This window comes from Etheostoma cragini, chromosome 13, assembly GCF_013103735.1.
Source record: "Etheostoma cragini isolate CJK2018 chromosome 13, CSU_Ecrag_1.0, whole genome shotgun sequence".
NCBI classification, from domain to species: Eukaryota; Metazoa; Chordata; class Actinopteri; order Perciformes; family Percidae; genus Etheostoma; species Etheostoma cragini.
This window is the reverse complement of record NC_048419.1, coordinates 13987013-14009235: the sequence shown is the minus strand read 5'-3', so window position 1 is coordinate 14009235 and position 22223 is coordinate 13987013. Positions and strand designations below refer to the sequence as shown.

Sequence of the window (22223 nt, the reverse complement as noted above, 5' to 3'; positions counted from 1 at the left end):
CTTCAAACCTATTATGCACTGACTATAAACTGTGCCCACCATCTTGTAAATGTTAATTTCACTTAACAATTTTGGTGTACAATTACGGCATAGGAAATTGTATCATGTTATTTAATAAAGAGCGCCCCAGAAACCCTATTTCCCGTTAGGTTTATTAACTATCGCACCATAAATTGACACAATTACCTTCTTATTTAGAGAAGGTTCATAAGTAACATCTACTATGGAAGTGTAAAAATAACTACCGCTGCACATGAACCAGTTGATACCATTAAAAAAGACGTGACTTCTTCAAACATAGACAATGGCATCATTCAAATGTCACTTTAAGACATTTTCTTCCAGTTACAGTTGTACTTTACATTTTTTAAATATTCACATAAAGTACTAGTCTCATAACTGGGATGAAGAATTTCTACAACGTGAATGAAGCATTCCTAAAATGTAAACAGGGATCATTACCAATGAATTACAAACAAATTTAAGAAAATGCTTTGCATTTTGGATGGAAACGTTTATCGCAGCACAGGTCTAAATTGTAAATTCTAGCTATGTGAAAGGCAGATGAAGAGAAAAAACCAAGACAAATGTCTTCTGTGGATTATATCAGTGAACAAAGCTTAGTATAATCCTGCAAAATTGGCACACACCTGCATGCAATTATGGCAGTTGTCTATGATATTCTTTTTCACATTGAAGCCAGTAGAAAAACACCTCACAATTCCAAAAACCTGAACACATTCCTGCCTGTGTAAACATACAAATTAAAAAATAATGACTGAAGGATAGATAAACAAGCGTAAGATAGCTCTGACATGAACATCATCAGTTACATCTGCTAGCCTGTCAATCAACATCCCCAAAGAGGCCAAAATGCAGATAAAAAAATAATATTCATTGATTCATTGTCATATGTTACAAAAAAAATAATAATGTCTGAAACATGAGCCAATTTATAGAATCATAATGTAATTTACATATGCCCCAGGGAGACATTGGTACATTATGTAAGTAAAAAGCCAAGCTAGAAACAACTGTTTTGCAATAGATATTTGGCAAAAATGTGGCGCACTTTCAGTTTACTTCTCTCCTCCTGAAGCTAATTTTAAAAACACATTAATATTCACACACTGATAGTACCATTAATTTGCTACTGTATCTATTCATCTTTTTAGTTTCACATGTACAATATCAAACAAAGTAATTTATTACAAATATAACTTAAAGACTAGAAACAAATCTTGACATCATGCAAACTGGAAACATTTTGATCCAAAAGATGACAGCACTTGTTCAACAGGTAGGAGTTGAAGTCAGAGGGTATTTTGGTTCAGACACATCCTGAGGTGGAAGATCCTTTTGGTCCACTTTAAATGACAACGTATCGTACATTCAGCTAAGAGAAAATAATTTAAAAAGACATCTAAGTATTCTATAAGCTCGTTGTGGATTAGACACATGAGAATTATGTCTATTAAGACAATGTCTTACATTCTCTTGAGATGCCCTATCAGGATGGTAGGGGGTTTCATTCTCAGCAAATATTTTCTTTTCAAGAAAAGAAAATGGAGAACTCTTCACAAAGAAAAAAAATGCTTCCTCATTCACATACTGCAGCATCTGTGCGCTTTCTCCTCTATCGTCAGGATTTCAAATGCTCGCTTCTGTTTTCTTGGACTGACAACCAACTAGAGGGCAGCATTCATGCAGATAAAATCAACATCCACCTGGGTCTCAAAATATTAAGGATTAGGGCAATTTGCCAGTAACAAAAACATCACATGTACAGAAAGTCAAAAGCAATAATATACAGTAAGCAATAAAAACAAATCACGATGTAATGCAGAATATACAAATTAAACGCAATTATCTTCAAAACCTGCACCTACCTAAAAAAAAAAAATCAAATGTCATTTTGAAGTTCAGTATTATAGGCCATTTTGGCTTAATCCAAAGAAACACTGAATTTAAATATTTGGTCAATTTCCCCTATTTATGATTGATAATCATTTGTATAATGAAATCAAAATTTTTACATACATTTCTTTCTCAGCTTATCAGTATTTTCTTTGGAATTTGAAAAGTTAGAAACCTGTGTCCGTCAGTATAGCATTTGAAAGTCTGTAAAATGCCGATATGTTTGTCAAGTTTTACTCACTTGGAAACATACGATGAAGCACTGACAATGCTCAGCTTAAGTTCAGCATTTAATATTTGCAGTAGTGACACTTTTCTCTCAGTCCTCTAAAAGGAGACATGTATGGGTGCATTCAATCCAATCTGAAAATGAAAGTATAATTTAAAAACTGCTTACAAATTCTGAAAATCCCCATGTATAAAGGCATCCGAGAGTCCGGTCCAGTCTAAAGCTTTGTCTTTTTTCAATACCCCAAATAAAGGATAAACAAGGAGAATGATGTGTAGCGAAAAGGAGAGCAGGTTTAAAGAGAGGAGGAGCTCTGGCTGTAGTGTCTCAGCAGCAGCTGGTCATATTCAGCCTCAGACGCCGGGGACATCGAAGTAGGTGAGCTTTCACTGGAGCTTAGAGACGAGTCTCTAAACGGGGAGGGAGGTGTCAGAGCCACCAGCTCCTCCATATCCTTGGCTCGCCTGCTACTCATGCAGGTCCCTGCCAGGTGCTCATAAATCTTACCTGCTGGTCGATTCTCGCAGAAATTGGAGACAACTGCAACCTCTGCATATGTGGTGGCATTGGAGGGGGCCTGTCTGCTCCTGGATGTGAGGTACTGAGGTGGGCTAGGGGCGGCATCTGCAACCGCAGGCAGAGCAGTGGTGGACGTAGAGTTGACAGTGACTCCTGGCAGCATCATGGTGTTCAGCTCACTAATGTTGGCAGTGAAACGGTTAACCACACTGCTGATTTGGTCCATGATTGTGGTGCCCTGAGGTTGGCCGCCGATCACCCCTATGCCGATGTCACCCACACCTATGATACTAATGTCAGCACCATCCACCATACCAACACCCTGGCCATTGTCCCCAACTCTTCTTCTAACCCCAGCTGGGTGCTCAGGTATGTAAGTGGGTAAAGCTTGTCCGTCCTCTCCAGCCTCTCCTCCCTGGAAACCCCTGGGTGACTGAGAGCGGGAGCAGATGTAGGGCTGAGACACCTGTTGCTCCTCATACTGCTCTTTGACACCAGTGTCTGCAGATGTATCTCCTCCTTTAGAGAAAGGCTTGATGATTGCTGTCTGGTTCACCTCGACTGCCTCCTTTTTCTTGACATGGAATGACATCCTTTTCCATATGTTTGGTCTGTAGCTGTGCTCATTCTGGGTCCATGTCACCGATTTCCCATTGGAACTGCAAAACATAAAGACAGAGGCATAATACTTGTTTACATGTATTTAAAAGTGATAACAAATATGTCCAATCCACTGTGCAATACTGCAAATCTTCTATATAGATAGATTTAAACCTGAGTAGTGCAAGACACTATTTGTATGTACATACTGTAAGTTACCATTATACCAGGATAACTTCCCCATCTACACTGAGATTCTTGTTTTACTTCTCCTTGTCAGTATTTCTACCATCCTCCATTCTATCTTTTGCTGTCTATGTAATTCTACATCTCCCTCCATTTTCTCTTTATCTTCCCTAGAAAGACAAATCCTTAAAGGCAGTGGGTCTCCTCTGAGAGTACTTAACCCAAATGAGGTAGCACACTGGTACGAGCAAATTACGTTTAATCATGAATCCAGCTAATTAAAATAGCTAACGTGGTAATGGTATTGTGTGAACAGTTGACTTAATTTAATATTTTATGCAATTTTTTTTTTTTGGGGGAATGGTTCACCAAAACAAGTAGAGACCATTTAGACTATTGTGATTGTTTAAAGTGATGAAAATTTTTTTTTCTCTTATCCGAGAATGTATTTGTGGTGTAGCCAGACCTTCCTCCACAGCGCTGTGGAGACAGGTCTGGCAATGCAAGACTACCTAATGTTGAGTCAAGCAGGTAGTATCTCCACCATGCCTGTCATGTCCCCACCTTTCTTGCAGGACTATCCTTTTTTACCACAGACCATTTCTAGTAAGGTCCTTACATTAAGTAAAATGCTGAGTGATTGTAATACAAACCATGATTGTGCCAGTATTTTATAGTGTGATTGTTGACCTGATCTGACTAAAATTAGCTAAAAAAGGAGGCCAGATTGTCCAAATGTAATATCTAAAGGATCATCTAATGTAATTAAGTGCCTGTTTTTGATAATGAGGAGTTCATTTATTCATAGCTCAATACACACTTAGGTCCCCCATATACCTGATGTCCTGCGCAGAGCCACGGCGTCGAAACAAGTTGGCCATGCTGCTCGAGCTTTTGCCAGTCTTTGCAGCTTTCTTGGCATCACCTACATGCATGCGCACCACTGTGGATGTTGTGAAGGCACTACGGACATTCTTTTCAGGCTTGGCAAGCATGATGTACACCTGACCAAGAAAATAACTCTGAGCATTAAGGTGTTGGGATACGAAATATATATAGAGTACAAATATCCCTGTACTGGTTTATATTCACTGTAACAGCATTTACATTTCTTACCTTTGGGACAAACATGCAGCAGAGAGCCACCGTGGCACTGAGGCTGACACTAAAGCACATGGTTATGATCTTGTAGTTGGAGCCAAAGTAAATGGGAACAAAGGCCAGCCAGATGATACAGGTGGTATACATGGTAAAGGCAATATACTTGGCCTCATTAAAATTAGCCGGAACATTACGAGTCTGTCGGAGAAAAGAAAGAGTAGACATTTTAAAGCAGTGTAAGTTGAAGTAGAAAGGACAGGATAAAAAGGAGGAGAATAAGCCTGAGTGCAAAGAAAGAAAACCATGAACCTGAGAAGGGGTGGTGTTACTTAACTACTGCTGCTTAACTTAACAACTGTTATGCTGAGGTACCTTGAAGGCGTAGAAGGTGCAGCTCAGAATAAGCAGGCCATTGTAGCCCAGCGGCGCCACCACCCCCAGAGTGGTCAGATTGCAGATCAAATGAACTTCACTAATACTGGGGTAGTCATAGATCACCTAAGAGAAGAGAAAGTGAGAGATCACTCTAGATGTATAAATTAATGATCATCCCCCGCACTGTTAAGCACACACACACACAAACACACACCTGGGGTGGCTCAATGATGAAAAGTGCCACAATAATCCCAAGCTGCAGCAGTATGAGTAGGAAGGCGATGACCAATTGTGCGCAGGCGGACATAAAGCGCGGTTTCTTGGTGCATATCTTCTTCTTGCTGCCTGCCAGGATCCGTGCTATACGGTTGGTCTGGATAAAAAATAGATCAAATGGTAATGCAGGCTTCACTTACACTGACTGTGGATAATACCGCTTGCGCTGGTTTATAATATTAATTCCCTTCTTGTTTTTTTCCGATTTTAAACAACAACCTCAGCCTACACACATACAGATCCCAAACTTCTAGCTTTCCTCCCTTACATTTGGCAATCATCCAATCTCTGGAGGTAGCTCCTGTACACCTGCCCTTATCCTTAAATGCCCTTCTATTTATGCGAAAAACCTAAGAAGAACATTGGACTATAATGCTAGTAGTGTCTAATCAAATGTGTTTGTTTGCAACGTCATCTGCAGCTCTCTCGGCCAAAGGCTCCAACACACATGGTGCTGCATACTGTATGTTCCTCCTTTTGTCCTCCAACTCCTCTGCGTGTGTGATATGAAAGAAGTTAGTGATCGCCATTGATTTCAGTTTTGTTCTATGGGCGACTAAATCTTCTATACAAGTGTATCTCAAGCCCAACATCCTGTTTCACGTGTCAAAAAATCGAAAAAACTGAGAATTTTCAAATAGCAAAGCCATTTAGTCAGACCTTTAATGGGAGTGTGTGCGGATAACTTTTTAAGTTTCATGAAATAGTTATGCCGTATTGAGTTTCTGAAAATTCTGACATCAAAATAAGCTAATGTTCAATTGTTGTGGCTTTAACTCACAATGTTTCGCAGGAAGTGAAATATGACACAAACTTACTACTTGATCTGTGTATATTTGTTCCTCCAACTCCTGGCAACAAACAGAAAGGAAAGTACCTTGGTGACCAGTGCAGAGTAGCTCATGGCGGGGGACAGGCCAATCCCCAGCCGCTGGAGGTAGCAGTACACTATGTGGGGTTTGGCGATAAGGGTGAATGTGCACAGGTAGCCAAGACATATTCCAACTAGGATGATGTAGCAGAGCTCACGACTGGATGACTTGACCACAGGAGTGTCCCAAAATCTACAAATGGATGAAATTATATCTCACAAAATGGATAAAATAGTACAGTATAAGACCCCCTCGAAAACAAGATGCTTCCTCACAAGGGGTTATCCTCCTAAGAATCATTTTCAAATTCAAAAGGTATTGGTTTTGTTTCACTGATCTATTCAATATATTTGAATATATATATATATATATATATATATAATATATTATATATTTGCTATTTTTGTATTTGAATGATAAAACTATATTTCTATATTTTCATGTTTTACTATATTTACATAACAAGATATCATATATTTCTTAATTGATGTTATTAACAACGTGACCATTTTAAGCAAAACATATACACTCTACAAATTATGTTATTAAAAATGGACCCAGTTTGGGTCAATATAGTTATTTCTTTAGTACCCGACATTTGTGTTTGTTCTTTATAACATGGATGGGTTATTTAGACAGAGTGTCAAACACAATAAGTTTGAGTTTTACTTTAAAACTGTCACAAACATACAAACTGATATGACATTCAAAACATATCCATTTGTAAGATACAGCAACAAATAGTGACATGCACATTTAAAAAATTTGCTATATTTAATTTTAGTTCAGTCGTATAAAAAATAACACCAACGCCAAGTCAAAACAACCTCTTGTAGTTTTCCAACCATGGGTGGTTGGGTAAAGTTAATCCATTACTTCATTAGGGTATGTAATTGCTATCGACCAAGTTGTATTCATTTTGACCTATTTATTTTTACTATCACGACTAGTAAAACCATAGACTATATTTACTTGATGAAGACAGAAGTAACAAAAAGTGTAGCCATGAGGCCCAGGCAGGAGAAGACCACTGCAGCAATGGGCTCTGGATCGCCCCAACGCACATACTGGACTGGGATCGGCTCACAACCTGCAGGATACAGAGAGATCATGGGGAGTGAGGAGAAGAGAAGAGATAATGAGAAGATGTGTATCACGTCTTTGCATGTTACAGCAACTCATAGCTTGATGTGGATGCAGCAAAAGAAATTACTTTTACAGTAACTGTGTGGACAACACTTGTCAGTTGTTATTTGTAAATTATTTAATCTATTTTGGAGTTAATATTGTGAAACATTAAAGGGATCTGTAAGGGAGAAAAAAGGGATCAGAAAGAGATGGATCAATGTCAAGAACACACACTGGTGTTTGCCTATGGAGATTACACAATAGAAAACTTCCTTCATGTGTTTGTTTTCACATTATACAGAAAGAGAAATATTGTGGGAGACAATAAATGTTTAAAAGGGTAGGCGAGGGGTTGTACAGTACATACTTGCACGTACTATATGGAGTACATAAGCTCCTGTTTGGAAATCTTGTATTTGAAGTAATACATGAAGTAAACACATAAAAAGTAAAGTAAAAGTAAACACATGAACAAAGTGGATTTACCAGTGAGGTCATATGTGGGCCAGAAGCCAAGGTCGCAGGCTCGACAAGTGTACTCATCAAACACAAACTCGTTCTCCTTGCAGGGAGTGCAAGTCCAACAGCAACTCACCTCTCCTTTACGGATCACCTAGAGACACACACACATGCACGCATGCACGCGCGCGCACACACACACACACACACACACACACACACACACACACACACCTGTATGAAAGGGGCCGAAAGGTCTCAAAGCTCCAATGGTACTTTCCTGTAGCTAATCTTACACTCTGACTGGGCAGGGAAATGAGAATTTCTTTGTCAGGTGATCAAAAGAAGAAAAAAAGAAAGGTAGTCATCGTGTTATCATCTTTTCTGCCCGAAAATAAGCTGAGGAGAGTGGAGGCATGGTGGGTCAGTGTTTCACACTTTTACTTGCAGAAAGTTCTGGGTTCAAATCTCTGCGTGGCGCTTGCATGTTTGCCAAGGGTTCCCCTGGATGCTTCCGTTTCCTCTCACAGTCTGAAGACATGCCATGTCAGGAGATCAGAAAAACAACTCCACCTCCAGGACTTCTTTTCTCAATCCACAACTAAAAATGCAATCCAGATCTATGATCACCCCCATCCTCTAAACTCAGCATTTCATTTGCTGCCATCAGCCCGTTGCCTGAGGGTCCCATTGGCCAGGAATAACGATTAAACAAGCAATCCTTCATTCCGTCAGCTGAATCCATTCTCAATAAGAGGCCCCTTGAAACTTTAAGATGCATAATTGTTGTGTGTTTTTGTGTATGGTATGTGTTGTCTTATGTGCCAGTGCCAAATACACATTTCCATGTTATGCTAATCTAATGGACAATAAAGTAATATGAATTGGAATGACGCCCATCTGTTGTCAAGGTCAGCACATGTCAGAGAGAGCTAAGCAGCTGATAGATCCAAAGCTAGGAATGTGGGCTGGGGTGTAAGTCCTGGAGGTGTGAACAAATAGATCTAATCAAAATGTTATGCATCAGACTTGAGTTTTGAATTCCCTACAAGCTGCCACATTACAGGTAGTCAGTGTAGCGTGTGTAGATCTGGTTTAATGTTAGAGATGTTTGGGATGATTTAGAGGAGGCAGTGTTCTCCATGATTTTAAGATTCTACAGGGAGTTGCAGAAGCCCACATGGGACATAATCAAAGCTTGAAGAAAGAGCTTTTCTGTGTCCCTAGTGGGGTACTCGAGGATCTGATTGGATCATTTGCAGATTGTAAACTTAAGGGCCCAAGTCAGGACTGCTGTGTGGGTCATGCTTGACAGTTTTTTTCAGTAAAACGTTGATAGTGTGTGTTCTCTGGTCTATAGTCACACATGAATGTATGAAACCATGTCTATTGTTTGGAGATAATAACGGAAACAGCTTCCGTTATTAGCAAAACTGATTTCCATTGGTATGTTTCAGACTTAAGAAGAAGAATATAAATCATTTATAGACTGAAGATGTTTATATATATATATATATATATATAAAAAAAAATATATATATATATATATATATATATATATATGTATATATATCCTACTGCATGCATGCAAATAAAGCAGTAGGTACAGTTACCACATGTATTTTTACTTGACAAAAATGTGTTTTTAAGTAATTCAACATAGTTTATCAATTTTACAACACCTATTTCTCTACAAATTAAAACTGTGTGTTGGTTAGGTAAATACCTTAATCTGTGCCTTCTGACAGGGCTCAGAGCAGACTGACTGGATGATTTCACTGTTGTTACTCCAGATTTCCTCATCGTTCATCTTTAGGCCACCCTGATCCCAGCTTCCCACATAGATGTATGCATACTCATCCTCACCTGTGCGCTTGAAGTTCATGATTTCATACCTAAGACACATATACTGTGTGCATAAAACAGCATATCCATACATTTACCATTTCTTTCTACTATTTAATTTCCTTCTTTCCTTCCCCATCATAATCCTTACCTGCCAGGTGAGTCTCCACTTTGGTCAAAGTAGATGGTCTCCCCAGACACACCAGTAAAGTTGGTTCTCATTAGGAAATCCAGCAGTTTGCGGCCATCAATGGGCCGCATGTTCTCACACAAACCCTGGCACCAGGGGAGGAGCAAACATTGTCAATACGGTCAGTCCCAGTGTGAAAGCATACAATTATGCACACTGTTCATTATCGTACCTTATATCCTGGACAGAGGGATTGCTGCATGGCGTGCAGTCCGTGAGCCATGGAATAGATGGCATTCATGACAAAGCCCATCTTGGTGTCTTGGGCATACTGATGGCGAAGAGACTCTCTCCCTGTGTAGAACAGAGACCTGCTCATAAGGAGAAACCCAATCACTATAATCTAAACTAATGGTAATATTTTTTAAGATGGAAATACAGTAAAGAGGTGTGTGAAGGCTGGTGTTGTACTAACAGGTGCAGGTGCGGTTGAACATGCTGCTTTCCTGCGGATGCCCCCTCAACCTGCATTGGAAGCGATGCTGCCAGAACTCAGGGAACCAGGGGTTTCTCAGGTTGGCGTCAGGCTTTAGGTTCAGGTAATAATCATCGAACCAGGTCACATACGCCGACTTCAGCTTTATAGTGATTCCACCAGCTGCCTCCCTCTGGTAGCCATCGGTAACGTCGGACCTGTCCGCCCAGCCATCACTGGACAAGAGGAGGGAGAGAGAGAGAGAGAGAGAGAGAGAGAGAGAGAGACAAAGGCTTTGGTCCTAATACTGTACGACTTTGACATGACCCTATGTTTTTTTTAAAGCCATTGATTAAATCATCATTTTTAATTGAAATGTTGAGATAAATAGTACAGGCATACAATGTTTATAATAGAACCATTATAGTGGACATGTATACGTTTCTACAAAATAGCTTTTCTAATTCTTACACAGAAACCATTCATTTATATGTACAGCACATTTGAGCATTATGGTAACTGTTGCTCAATTGTAACCCACACCAGGATTTGACTGTTTAGACAGCACTGTCACCTCAGCAAGACTTGTAGAAAAACATATCACTGCTATCTGTAAGGAACAGCTAGTAAACCTGATGCAACGTCCAAGAAACAAACGATTAAAAGGAAGGACTTACTTTGTCCATTACATTACCATGTCTCCTCATGGAAGACAGAGGCATTTTAATTATGGTGTTGATGCTAAAGAACAGCTTCCACCCCCTTACCCTTATATAGTAGGGATCTAAACTAAGCCTTGAACCTGATTCACAATCACACTTAATGAAACTGGTTTCCCAGTATCACCCAACATTACAGTGGCTCTTATTAAAAAACACTTGCAGGCAAAATAATTCAGAAACCAGGGTGTTTACTACAGTACAACACAGGATTAGGGTACAACCGGTTACCGTATGCAGTTTATAATGGTTTTAGAAAGAGGAAGTCCATGATAGCAGTGGATTTTAAATCTGGCATGGTGTAAAAAGCTGTAGTTGGTGCTTATGACTACATTTTGCACCACTGAACAGATTGAAAGAGACAGTTGGTGCCTCACAAAATGAACCCCCTCGCTGTTTTGCAGAGAGTTATGGTAAAATAAAATAATTATCATGATGACTCAGATTTACACCAGACCCACTGGGTGATAAAAAAAGTAAGTATTTGCTTTACATATCCAAGTTAAAAAAATTGTGAAGTGACATTTTTTAATTATGTTCACATGCAAAGATAACTTGAAACAAACCTCCAGGGATCAATGGTTAATGGTGCTGGAAGGACCTGGCTAGCTGGGATAGAGACGCTTCTTTTCAGCATGCCATTTTGTTTTGTATAGATTATGGTCGCATATTTTTGTTTGCAAAGTTTGTCTAAGACTGCTGATAAATAAGATCTCTATGGGCACATTATCTGTAAAAGTCTATTGAGACACACTTGTAAGGAAAAGCATACTGATTTACTTGACTTTCAATAACTTAAGGAGCAACAATCTCTCTAGAACTGCATTGCAGAAACATACTCTTCATATATGTTAACGTATTTTTTATGCTTACAATATCACAGCATTCTGGTTTGTCAATTGGACATTTTACATAAGGGATTAGTTATGTGTTTCATTCTACAGAATAACAGTTTGGTGCAACACCTTCTGACTATAATTACAAACGATACCCGATGCTCAGAGAATTAAAACACCAGACACACACCATCAGACTGCAGCGTCTGCAGACACATCTGATCTACTATTTATTCAAAAACACTGTGGGCTTGGACTCAGTAAGCTAGCTCATCAGTGAATTGCTTAAAAAAGGTTTCTACTCTATCTATTATTATCTTTCCCTCTGGACAGTAGTCTACGACAAACAAAGAAAAAAAGGCTGATTACACCTCCACGCATGTGCATACATGTAAACACGCACACCTTACTGACACAAAAAAATCCACTCTCCTCTTTCTAACTGACAAAAAAAGCAAAGAAAGTCATTTAAAAAAACTTTGCAAACTGAGTTGGAGTTACACAACAGAAGCGTGGGTGTTTTTTTTTATGATGCCTGGTTCTCTGGGTGAGGTAGGAGATCATTTCATAACACATCCTTAGAGAAGCGAGCACAGAAACGGTATACTGGCATAAAAAAGACAGGAATGGACATGAAAAGCATGGATGGCTTCGACTCCGGATAGTTTGAATCACTCTTGAACGAGAGCTCTAAAACCCACACATCGACCTGGGAGGGCAATATGCTGTGTGCAGCGTGTTGCTGCACCACCTACAGGCTTGAAAACACATGCACACACACACACACACACACACACACACACACACACGCACACACACACGCACGCACACACATACATGCATACACACAAACACACACACGCAATGCTGGTCAACTCTCCAGCCAGATCTTTTCTGAGGTGACTCTTCATTCTGTAGTGGTACAAACTTAAGGCTAACAAATTTCTAAAATTAAACTGAACAAGACATGAAAAAAAAAGTGAAACAGTTGTCTGAACCAAGGAGAAGCAAAAACACTTTTTCAAGACCCAGGCAAACCTCGGTTGTTGTGTTTCCGACTAACTCAAGTGCTCAATGAGCACAAATGGCATTATTTGTTGGTGGGAAGCCAGTGGGGGATCTTTACTAGCACAAGCAACTCCAAGTAGTTGGTGGGAGCACTTGTGTGAAGGGACTGTCGTACTGTATGTAAACTGTACTGCAAACCAAGCAGTGGCACTAAATGTACTATGTCGCTATAAGTGTGTACTGCCATGCTAACAGCTCTATGAGGCTGTTCTTAGGCACAGCGGTGACTTGAGCTACATGCTAACATGCACACAATGAAAATGCTAACATGCAGATGTTTAACAGTTAATGTTTACATGCTCACCATCTTGGTTTAGCATGTAAGCAAGCTAACATTTGCCAATTAGAGCTAAACACAAAATGCAGTTGAGGTTGATGGGAAAGTCATTGATTTTGCAGCTTTTGAAGACTTGGTGATGCAACTGCTTAGTTTTAATAATAAAGTGAAAAAAACTACATAAATCTTCAAACTAAACTGAACAAACTGATTTGAATCCGCTAAGTGATTCATGATATACACCTCTAACAAAAGTACTGCGGTGGCCCAATTAAAATTTGGACCTGTTGACAGATAAAAAGTAAAGGGATCACCAAAGTTAATAATATATTTTGCGTGGGTACACACCATATTTATGGAAATCCATCTATTGGATCTATCTAATAGTTGTGGAGATATTTCACTAAAAACCACAGGTGGCACCAGAAAAAAAATATAATCTATCCAATAGTTAGCTTAAAACAGACACAGGCCCCCCATTTTTAAAAGTAATCCTCTTGTGGCATCTTAACTCTAAGATGTTCTTATTCCATTTGCAAGACCTTTAACTTTTCCATTTATTTTTTATAAAAAAACCATGTGAAGGCTGATAGTATCTTCTATAAAACAAATCGGCTTAAGCTGTGCTTGTAACAAAACAGCAAAAAAAAATATCATTATCTTCTCCTTCAATCCCTTTCTTTCTATAAATGGAACATAAGCACGAATGCACTGCATACATACAACGACCTGGAGACTTATCCTACAGGCTGACATGAAAATCGGAAAATGGTTTGTTTACCAAGTGTATGCTCATATTAGGATCAGATCAAAAGAGACACCAATTTGCCATCTTAACAGTACATCTAAAATCCAATTACCCTCAAAGCAGAACAGCAAGGAAAAGCATCCTAACAAATATAATCTATAATAATTATATAATATGACAACTGTCTGGAAGCTGTGTGTTAATATGGATTATAGAGCATGGTGTTTTGCAATATTTAGTTCAAGGTTATTTTATGTTTTCTACCCTCAGATTTGAGCGACAGCCTACATATGTGGCTCCTAATGAGGAAAGGCATTTATAGAACACGAGGGACAAGAGTGAGCCAGAGAGCTAAACCTTAAAATAAAACATGTTATTCTCGGAGAGAGTGAAGCCTCCTGCTAAATCAACCCCCTCTTTTCCGCTTACTTCTTTCCCTAATTGCATACTCTCCCTCTTGCATCGCATGCTCAGCCTTTAACATTTTCTTTGCCTGAATTAACCTGAATAAGCCAATACATATGGAATGCCATTTTATTCAATCTTAAATAAATGAATAACTACATAAATAAATGAATACATCCATAAATTAATGAATTAATTTAATGAATAAATCAATAAATAAATATGCCTTTGAAAAACATCATAGATAAATGAGGAAATAAATACACACATAAATAAATAAATGTAAATATCCACATAAAAATGAATCAATTAGTTAAATTTATATATTTGAAGGTTTTGCTTTTAATTATTCCATGGTACATTTTTTTTCTTAAGTCCACGTTCATTTATTTCAGGAGACTTCTGCTCTGTACCCAACGCACAGACACTTATTCTGTGGTAACTAGACCACCAACCACCGCTGACCTGGGCGGTGCTCTGTACCCACTTTGGGTTGACAACACCAGAGCCCATCTTAGACATTCTCTGACACAACTTTAGCTGAGGCGTTTAGTGAGCTGGCGGGCAATCGAATGCTCTAATTCACATTAAACTGAATCCCAGAATTTACCCCAGTTATACCCCAGAATATAGGTGACTGTGGGCTGGGTACAGATCACCGCAAACTGCCGGTCATGTTGCTCCATCTGTTCAGTTGATGGTTCAGGTACCCCAGAATAGGTGAATGAGCGTTGGGTACAGAGCCCCGCAGCTCTTTACTGAATGTGAGAGATATACATGCCCCCTGATTTGCATATAAGAAAGGGAAATAAATATTGAGGGAAACAAATAAATGTTGCATTCGTAAATGAAAGTCCACGGACATAAAAAAATGTGGACTTATGAAATAAAAGTACCACGAAATAATCAAAAGTAAAACCTTTTCATACATTTATTTAACTAATTGATTGTGATTTTATATGAATGTTTACATTTATTCATATTCTATTTATTGCCTTATTTACTTATTTCATGATGTATTTCAAATGCATATATATTTATTCATGTATTCATAAATTTATTCATGTATTTGTGTATTTATTCATTTATTTAACATGGAATAAAATGGCATTCCATAAGTACATAGCAACATTTGAAGCGGTAATGTTTTCCCTAAAGGAAAATCTCATTTATTTGAATGTGTCTTCCACAATGGTATATTTTTAAGGATGGATTACAAAGCTGGAAAAGGATTGTTTTAGCTATTCATTTGTCTGTTTAGGTTTCCTTTTTAAATAACAAATCCCTGATATGCTGCCTATACATGCTACCAGTCACACCTCATTTTTGTTGTTGTAGTTGTAGACAGTGACAGTGACAATAACAATATTATACAATTTAATATTGATTCCTGATTTGTTTACTGTGTGTTCCAACACATTTGTGCAGGATCAATATAAATATGCTGAACGGTAAAAAACAAAGCAGGCTGGGCTAGCCTTTTTCAATAACAGCAAAAGGGGCAGCAATACAGACCAAATGTAACAATAGTATCATGTACAGTGTACCCGCCATGTAAATACAAAAAAAGCTCATTAAAAAATACCTTGATTTTTCTAGACCACCATGAAGTTGATGGATGCGATGAAGATGATATTAAGGATGATGATGATGAGAGGACAAAGACGGCCTCAATGCTGGACATCTGAAGACAGCCTGGATTGAAAAAGGAGACTAAAAAACCTGAAGCACAAACATTTCATTCAATTCTGTAAGCCTCTAACACAAGCAACAACAAAAAGCTAATGGGTAAGATGCAGTCGCGACTTCAATCCACACCACGTTCACATTCACCGCAATCCACCACTCACCTTCCAACCAGCAGAAACTCTCCCACGAGGCCCTGACGTCGCATAGCCATCAGTATGCCTCGGACTGTCATGCCCTCGCAGAAGCAGGCCACAACCCTGGCTTTGGGCAGGTGGGCTCGTAGCTTCTGTAATAGCTTATCAAAGCTCTGTTCGCCTGCATTGCTATATATCTTATCCGAGTGGGCGATGCAGATCCCCTCCTTTGCTGCCATGTCTTTAAATGCTTCCATTCCACTCTCTCCGTAGTTACCTAAGGAAAGAAATACATGAATCAAATGGTGTTCATATACACACAATACTTTGCACACATTGTCTAAGGTGGTTGAGCGGTCGTCCACCAATCGGGACGTCGTGGTTCGATCTATTATTCAATAATTGCTTTGACAAAGTAATTATCAATTTAAACCACCAGGCTTCTCAAGAAAGCAGTTTAGGCTGTTGCTTTTTAGGTTTTTTTTTTGCCTAAGAATTTAAAATGTATTACCTGATATTCTAGTATACTTCTTTCACATTGCTCTTCAAACAATCCTGCAATATTATGTTTTATTTGTGCTCCCCACACTTTTACTCTGGCATCAATGCTATAGTGTGATCTTGTGATTCACGCACACAGGCACACACAGGGTGTACATACTCAAATACACTGGTGTACTGAGAGCACAACACTTTAGATTAAATAAATAAATAAATTGGCCCCATTATGGCAACTGTCAGGGGTTACATTTTGGAAATGAAATGAGGTCACCTACTTTCTGTTGCTTAGCAAGTGTAGTCTCACTATGGGCATGCCACTGTTTGAGGCTTTCTTCTTATTACTGCGTGTGGGTCGTACCCCCCTTATGTGGCATGCACCCTTGAGTAGGAACATTTTACTTTAAAAAAAATGGTATTTTCACCTCAATTTAACTCTCTGTCAATGCAGCTAATGATGCTGGCATTTCTGTTTGAATTATAATTATGTTATTTTCTTCTTTGATATTTTTTCCACCTTTTCTGTACAGCCAACATTGTAAATAGGTACTTATTTGTTGTCACAGGTATAGGCAAGATGTAGTGTAAAGTAAGCTGAACATTACAGTTTTTGATAACCACAAGCATAACCTCTGGGGCTACAGTAAATGTTGCTTTCAGAAATTATGAGTGATTTGATTTAAGTCTCCCACCTTTCCTTCTCACTAAATCAAAAGCTAACAGATAGATAGGACAATAAAAAGATACAATTCACATCCGATAATGAGCAACTGCTAAAAGCGTCCCTGAAATAAGTAGACAGAGTACATGATATCCAGAGATTTCAAAACCCATGGCAGAGGTTTCCTGGAAAGCTTTGCTAATGATGAACAGGATTATAGAGAATAAGTAACACAAGCTAATTTCACATGAGTTTATAGTTGTGCCATGGATACATATAAAGGCTTTCACTGAACAGTAACAACTGAAATCAGAGGATTTACAGGAGAGTGACTTGATGTTTGATATGTGTGTGCTTGTGTTTGTATGTGTATTTGTGTAAAGACTCCAGTGTGCTTGCTGACTATTATACTGAAAATGAGCTTCTGCTATATTTTGATGTCAGGTCATAATGTCACCAAGTAAAAGTGTGATGCTTCATCTCTGCCTCTTCTGACAGAAAACAGACAAACTTCTGAAACTAAGAATTGAGTCTGGCACTGCCCACAATAATGCAGATGCATGTTTTTCTCCATTTCAGACCCAATGTAGTAAAAAGAAAAAGAAAGGAGAGAATGTTATCAGGGTCAGCTGGTATAAGACTGGATGCAACTGATAATCTGGCAACTCAGTGTAAGTGTCATATTGTGTCATATGTTGATTAATCCATGTGTAAACAATGATTAAAGAGAGAGATGAAAGGAGAAATAGAATGACACAATTCAGGCAGTCTTACCCTCTGTGTGTATTGCGGACACGTAGCTCCAGTTGTATTTCTTGACAATGTCCACCATGGCTTTAGCCTGTTGCATATCTGATGGTACCACCCTCATGAAATATTTATACAAGCTCTGTTGGAAGGAATTTAAATGTTCATAGGAGTATACCTGATAGAATGTCTACCACTTACACATGCATCCATAATAAAACCTATTGAATTCCAGATGTTTTTACAACAAAGGACAATACTAATGTATTAGCAGGGTACATTGTTCAAATCAGTCATACAAATTTTGTAGTATTTTAAATTCTTAAATGTATTCTACCTGGCCTCCAATCCACTAGTTTTATCATATGAAAATTGTCCTTGAAATATGGCATTGAAATGTCTGCTTTTGTTATTGTCATGGCTGCATTATCGTTAGAGGATAATATAGTAATATATGATATAGTAAAATCCGTTACTTTATAAAGTCCATTCTGGAATACAATGCATCTTAGGTAAAAAGCAGACATGAAGTCTCTTCAAACCCACAACCAGTAACTGACTAAAAAGAATAAAAACATTTGGTGAATATATCTTTGCTACCTTGTAATTCAATGTGAGTGTTCTCAAATTTAAAGCCATTGTTTTTGTTAAATTGGTCTTACCTTGTCACTGAGATCCATGCTAGTGGCTGAGTAAGCTATTTGTGGGATGTTGAAGAGTTGAAGGAGATTTTGCACCTGGATGGCCACAGAGCTAGATCCTGGTCCAATCAGTCCCACGATGGGCTTCTTCGCCTGCAACAACAGGCTCCCTGCTTCTGCAGTACACCTGCCCTGGCTCTCCTCCTCTTCGTTGGACACTAGTGTGTCCCGAATAAACTCAATGCTCTGCTCCAGCGCCACCGCGGAGTGCCAGCATGAGTCCCTGGTGTAGAAAGACTGAGTTCATAATGTTGTTTAGGTGAGCAGGATGCAAAGATCACTTTTTGAGAAAATAGCCTATCGTCTGATGCTTTTGAAAAAAAGAAAACCACTTGACCTGATTCATTTTTGCATTGCAAGAGCAGTGAGGAATCTGAATTCCAAAGTTTAGCCAAAGCTAATATGAGATGTCAGCAGTCGGAGTCAGCCAAATGTATTTTCCAAAGAATTTTGGTAGAAATTTGCTGTTCTTCTGGACAGTGTTTCTTTGCTGAGCTGCGGCGGAGGGATACTTCCTGATTTGTAGGTCTGTTGCTGGGAAACAACACCAGCAGCATCAGCTTCATGTGGGTTTCAACTAAACTTTACAATTACTCTTGTGCTGTGGATTTTGTCCCTTATTTCTTACAGTGTAGTTGCGCTTAGAATGGATCATACCACAGACCTTAAGGAAAGGAGGAATTATTCTTCAACGTATGGTATTTGTGTACTTTAGTAGCTTAATCTTTAAAAACAAATCTCAACATATCTTTTGATTTTTAAAGCAATCTATCCAGTCTGCTCTTTCAAGGTTAACCCTTATTACAGTATGGTACATGTAAATTCCTGTCCTTAAACAAAAATAGAACGTTACACCCAAAAAAATAACTTTAACCTTTGTGCAATTTTGCTTTGCTCACTTTTTTATCGTTGAATTTGCAAAACAAAAGAAAAACCCAGTGTCAGCAATGACAGCTACATTTTTTTTTTTATCTGTACATTTCTTTTTTTGCGAGATTAACATTCTTTTTGGCCTAGCAAACTTTTTTCACATGCTGTCACAACAACACACTTGTTTGGGCTTGCAAGCCGGCCAAAGAGCCAATAAGATTCTGGATGGAACGATTACTTTGTAAAAAGTTGCCAAATGGTTCCATTGACAAGACCAAAGTGATCTGTGTGTTTTGTTGTTGAACTGAGCTATCATTGCAGCACGTCCAGTCTGAAATACCACTTGCACACAGCTGATGCCAATTGTCCGCCCCCTCAGCAAAGTATTTTTTTCACCCTTTTATAGATGGACAGTATTACACTGTGTGAGAGATTATTTGGTACAAGTGTGAATAACTGCTCCAAGTGAGAATGTTGAGTGTGAAATTGAACACTACAGTTATATGCCAATGTTGTTTTCAATAAACAAAATTTGCTGAAAGCAAGCCGATCCACTTTTCCATGTTGATAGCATTAAAATGGAAAAAAAATATTGGGACAAAAAGAAATCAGGGGACATTTATAATAGACAAATTTGTGTGATTTATTGCGAGTTAACTATTAAATTATTGCGACTGATCACGATTAAATATTTTAATCGTTTGACAGCACCAATATTTACATATGGCATCTTAAGCAAACAACAGTTTCATGCCAGACCACTGGGTTTATCCCCCCTGAGTTTAATATATTGTATGTTTAAACTGGATTGCTATTTTACATGCTATTCTGTGGAATATGCACGTTGTTTTCTTTCTGGTCTCTCTAACAGATTTGTCAGCCATTCTCTTATATCAAAATTCCCAAAATGGTCCACTCATTATCCAATAGTAAAGGTCACTAACAACAACATCATCAAAGGTTTTGTAATAAGCTTCTGACCTGATCTCACAGCCCAGGGTGATATTGGGGAGGATATTGGGGTCTGCGTTGATTCGATCCAGAGTGTGCATCATGGCCTCCACTCTCTGGATCCCATACTGCTCACGCACCGCACCACACTTTCGCTCATGGACCTTAGCAAAGTGTAACACATCTGAGATTACTAACATTTATAATATGTGGGAAAAAATTGAGAACACACATAAACACACACAGCACGTACCTTGTCTGCAGGTGGTTGGTGGTGGACAGAGAACAGAGCTCCTATGATGATGTCACCAGGGATATGTGTCAACACCCTTCTCTCAGTGTTCTGGGCATTGACCCCAAGCTGATCTTTTAGGCCCAGCCAGCTCAGATCAGCTCCCAGTAACACACTCAGTGCCAACAGCCTCACACACAACCCTAATCTATTTCCCATCTCTGTGTTTCTTCTTACACCTCCTGCCATCCTCTGTCCTCTTAGAGCTGACGTTCTGATGAATGTGCTGTCTTTGGCATGGTGATTGTGCCTGGGGTAAGGATTAGATTCCTAAAGAAAATGACAGGGATTTGAAATAAAGGAGCTCAGTATAAAAGCACATTTTTACAATACCCTAAGTCGTTTTCGTATAAGACTTACTCAGTCGAGTCAGCACATGTATTTTACGTACAGTGACCATGTGAAACAAAAGCAATATTTGGTTATTTAAAACTTTCTCTTCTACTCTCCCCCTAAAATGACATCAAGTTGCTGTCCAAGGTGCTGAAAGGATGTTGACAGGGCATCATGCAACCTAAAAAAAAGACATCTTGGTGGGTGGTTCAAAGAAGAATTAACAACCTATGTCAATTCTCTCGTAAGCATCACTTCATTATTGTGCGCACCTAATAGCTAAACTATACAACTTCAGCCTACCTGTTTCCTGCCAGCAGCCGTGCAGATGCCATTCCTTTTGAGATCGTTTCCATCACAGAAGAGAACTGCAGGTTTGTGCTCAAGCTCAGCCTGGCGCCTAGCTACAGGAAACTGCAAATAGCAGCAGATATTATAGTCCGTCATTGGAACATGTTTGACTTACTGACGCACACGGCGGCCCCCACTCCTTCTCCACCTCCTCCTACTCCAAAACAGTGCAGCGCATGGAGCATCAACAGTGAATTAAATGAGCACAGTGGAAAGCTATGGGAGGCGCGGAACGCAGACGCGTTGTCAACATGAAAAAAGAAAGAAGTACACAAATATAAGAAAAACAAATAACGGATAAACGGTAAGGATTATAATCCTTAACAACAGGCAAATGGTTAAAGCGGTGTGGAGTTTATTATGGAGCGCGATGGTCTGTTGTGATTGGCTAACAGTGAATTGGTAATGCGGGTTTCTATTTCTGTCCTGCCGAGCCCAGACTATCGTCATTTCACCCTTTTATGTGACTGTGGTAACCGACTCGCAACGATCGATTAATCCTTTATCGATCAACACGAGAGGATTCCCACTAATGGAAAGTTACGTGTGACATCCAGAGTCCCTTATCTTTCACTTTTAAATTAACCTTTAGGATGGCTTTTTATGCTTTTCATTTCTCTTCTCTTCTGTCTCTGAGACTATGGGCGTTCACTATTTCAGTTAAATCAACCAGATTTTTACCAAGACCTCCGTGAGCCTATCACAGCATTGCTGTCAAACTTTAAAACCGCTGTCCTCGCTGCTGCTGCCCAGGGTTCCTCCCAGCATTGAAAGCCCCTCTCAACATCACATCCATTTAGATTGGCAGTTCCCTTCATCCCTGCACCACCA

The 22223-nt window shown here is 39.0% G+C and overlaps 1 protein-coding gene across 1 annotated transcript; it reads right to left on the bottom strand.

Annotated features, from left to right (window-relative positions):
* Positions 1–493: 493 nt before the first annotated feature.
* On the bottom strand, positions 494–21796 carry grm5a (glutamate receptor, metabotropic 5a). Its single transcript, XM_034889061.1, has 18 exons — positions 21345–21796; positions 20670–20978; positions 20447–20580; positions 18557–18818; positions 17922–18036; positions 16016–16265; positions 10113–10348; positions 9870–9991; positions 9659–9783; positions 9389–9557; positions 7690–7816; positions 7048–7165; positions 6081–6267; positions 5142–5300; positions 4925–5050; positions 4568–4750; positions 4289–4455; positions 494–3324 (listed from the first exon to the last, which is right to left on the bottom strand). Exons 1-18 carry the CDS (start codon positions 21486–21488, stop codon positions 2442–2444), a joined length of 3816 nt encoding a protein of 1271 aa, XP_034744952.1. The 5' UTR covers positions 21489–21796; the 3' UTR covers positions 494–2441.
* Between the last annotated feature and the right edge of the window lie 427 nt (positions 21797–22223).

What these genes read in the sequence shown, in the direction of transcription:
- grm5a (XM_034889061.1), bottom strand. Translation starts at nt 21,488, where the DNA reads ATGACGGACTATAATATCTGCTGCTATTTGCAGTTTCCTGTAGCTAGG. An exon ending in GAGTTTCTGCTGGTTGGAAG is followed by an intron (nt 10,349 to 16,015) that starts GTGAGTGGTGGA and finishes CCTCTTGTCCAG; the next exon opens with TGATGGCTGGGCGGACAGGT. An exon ending in TCATCATTGAGCCACCCCAG is followed by an intron (nt 5,051 to 5,141) that starts GTGTGTGTTTGT and finishes CTCTTCTCTTAG; the next exon opens with GTGATCTATGACTACCCCAG.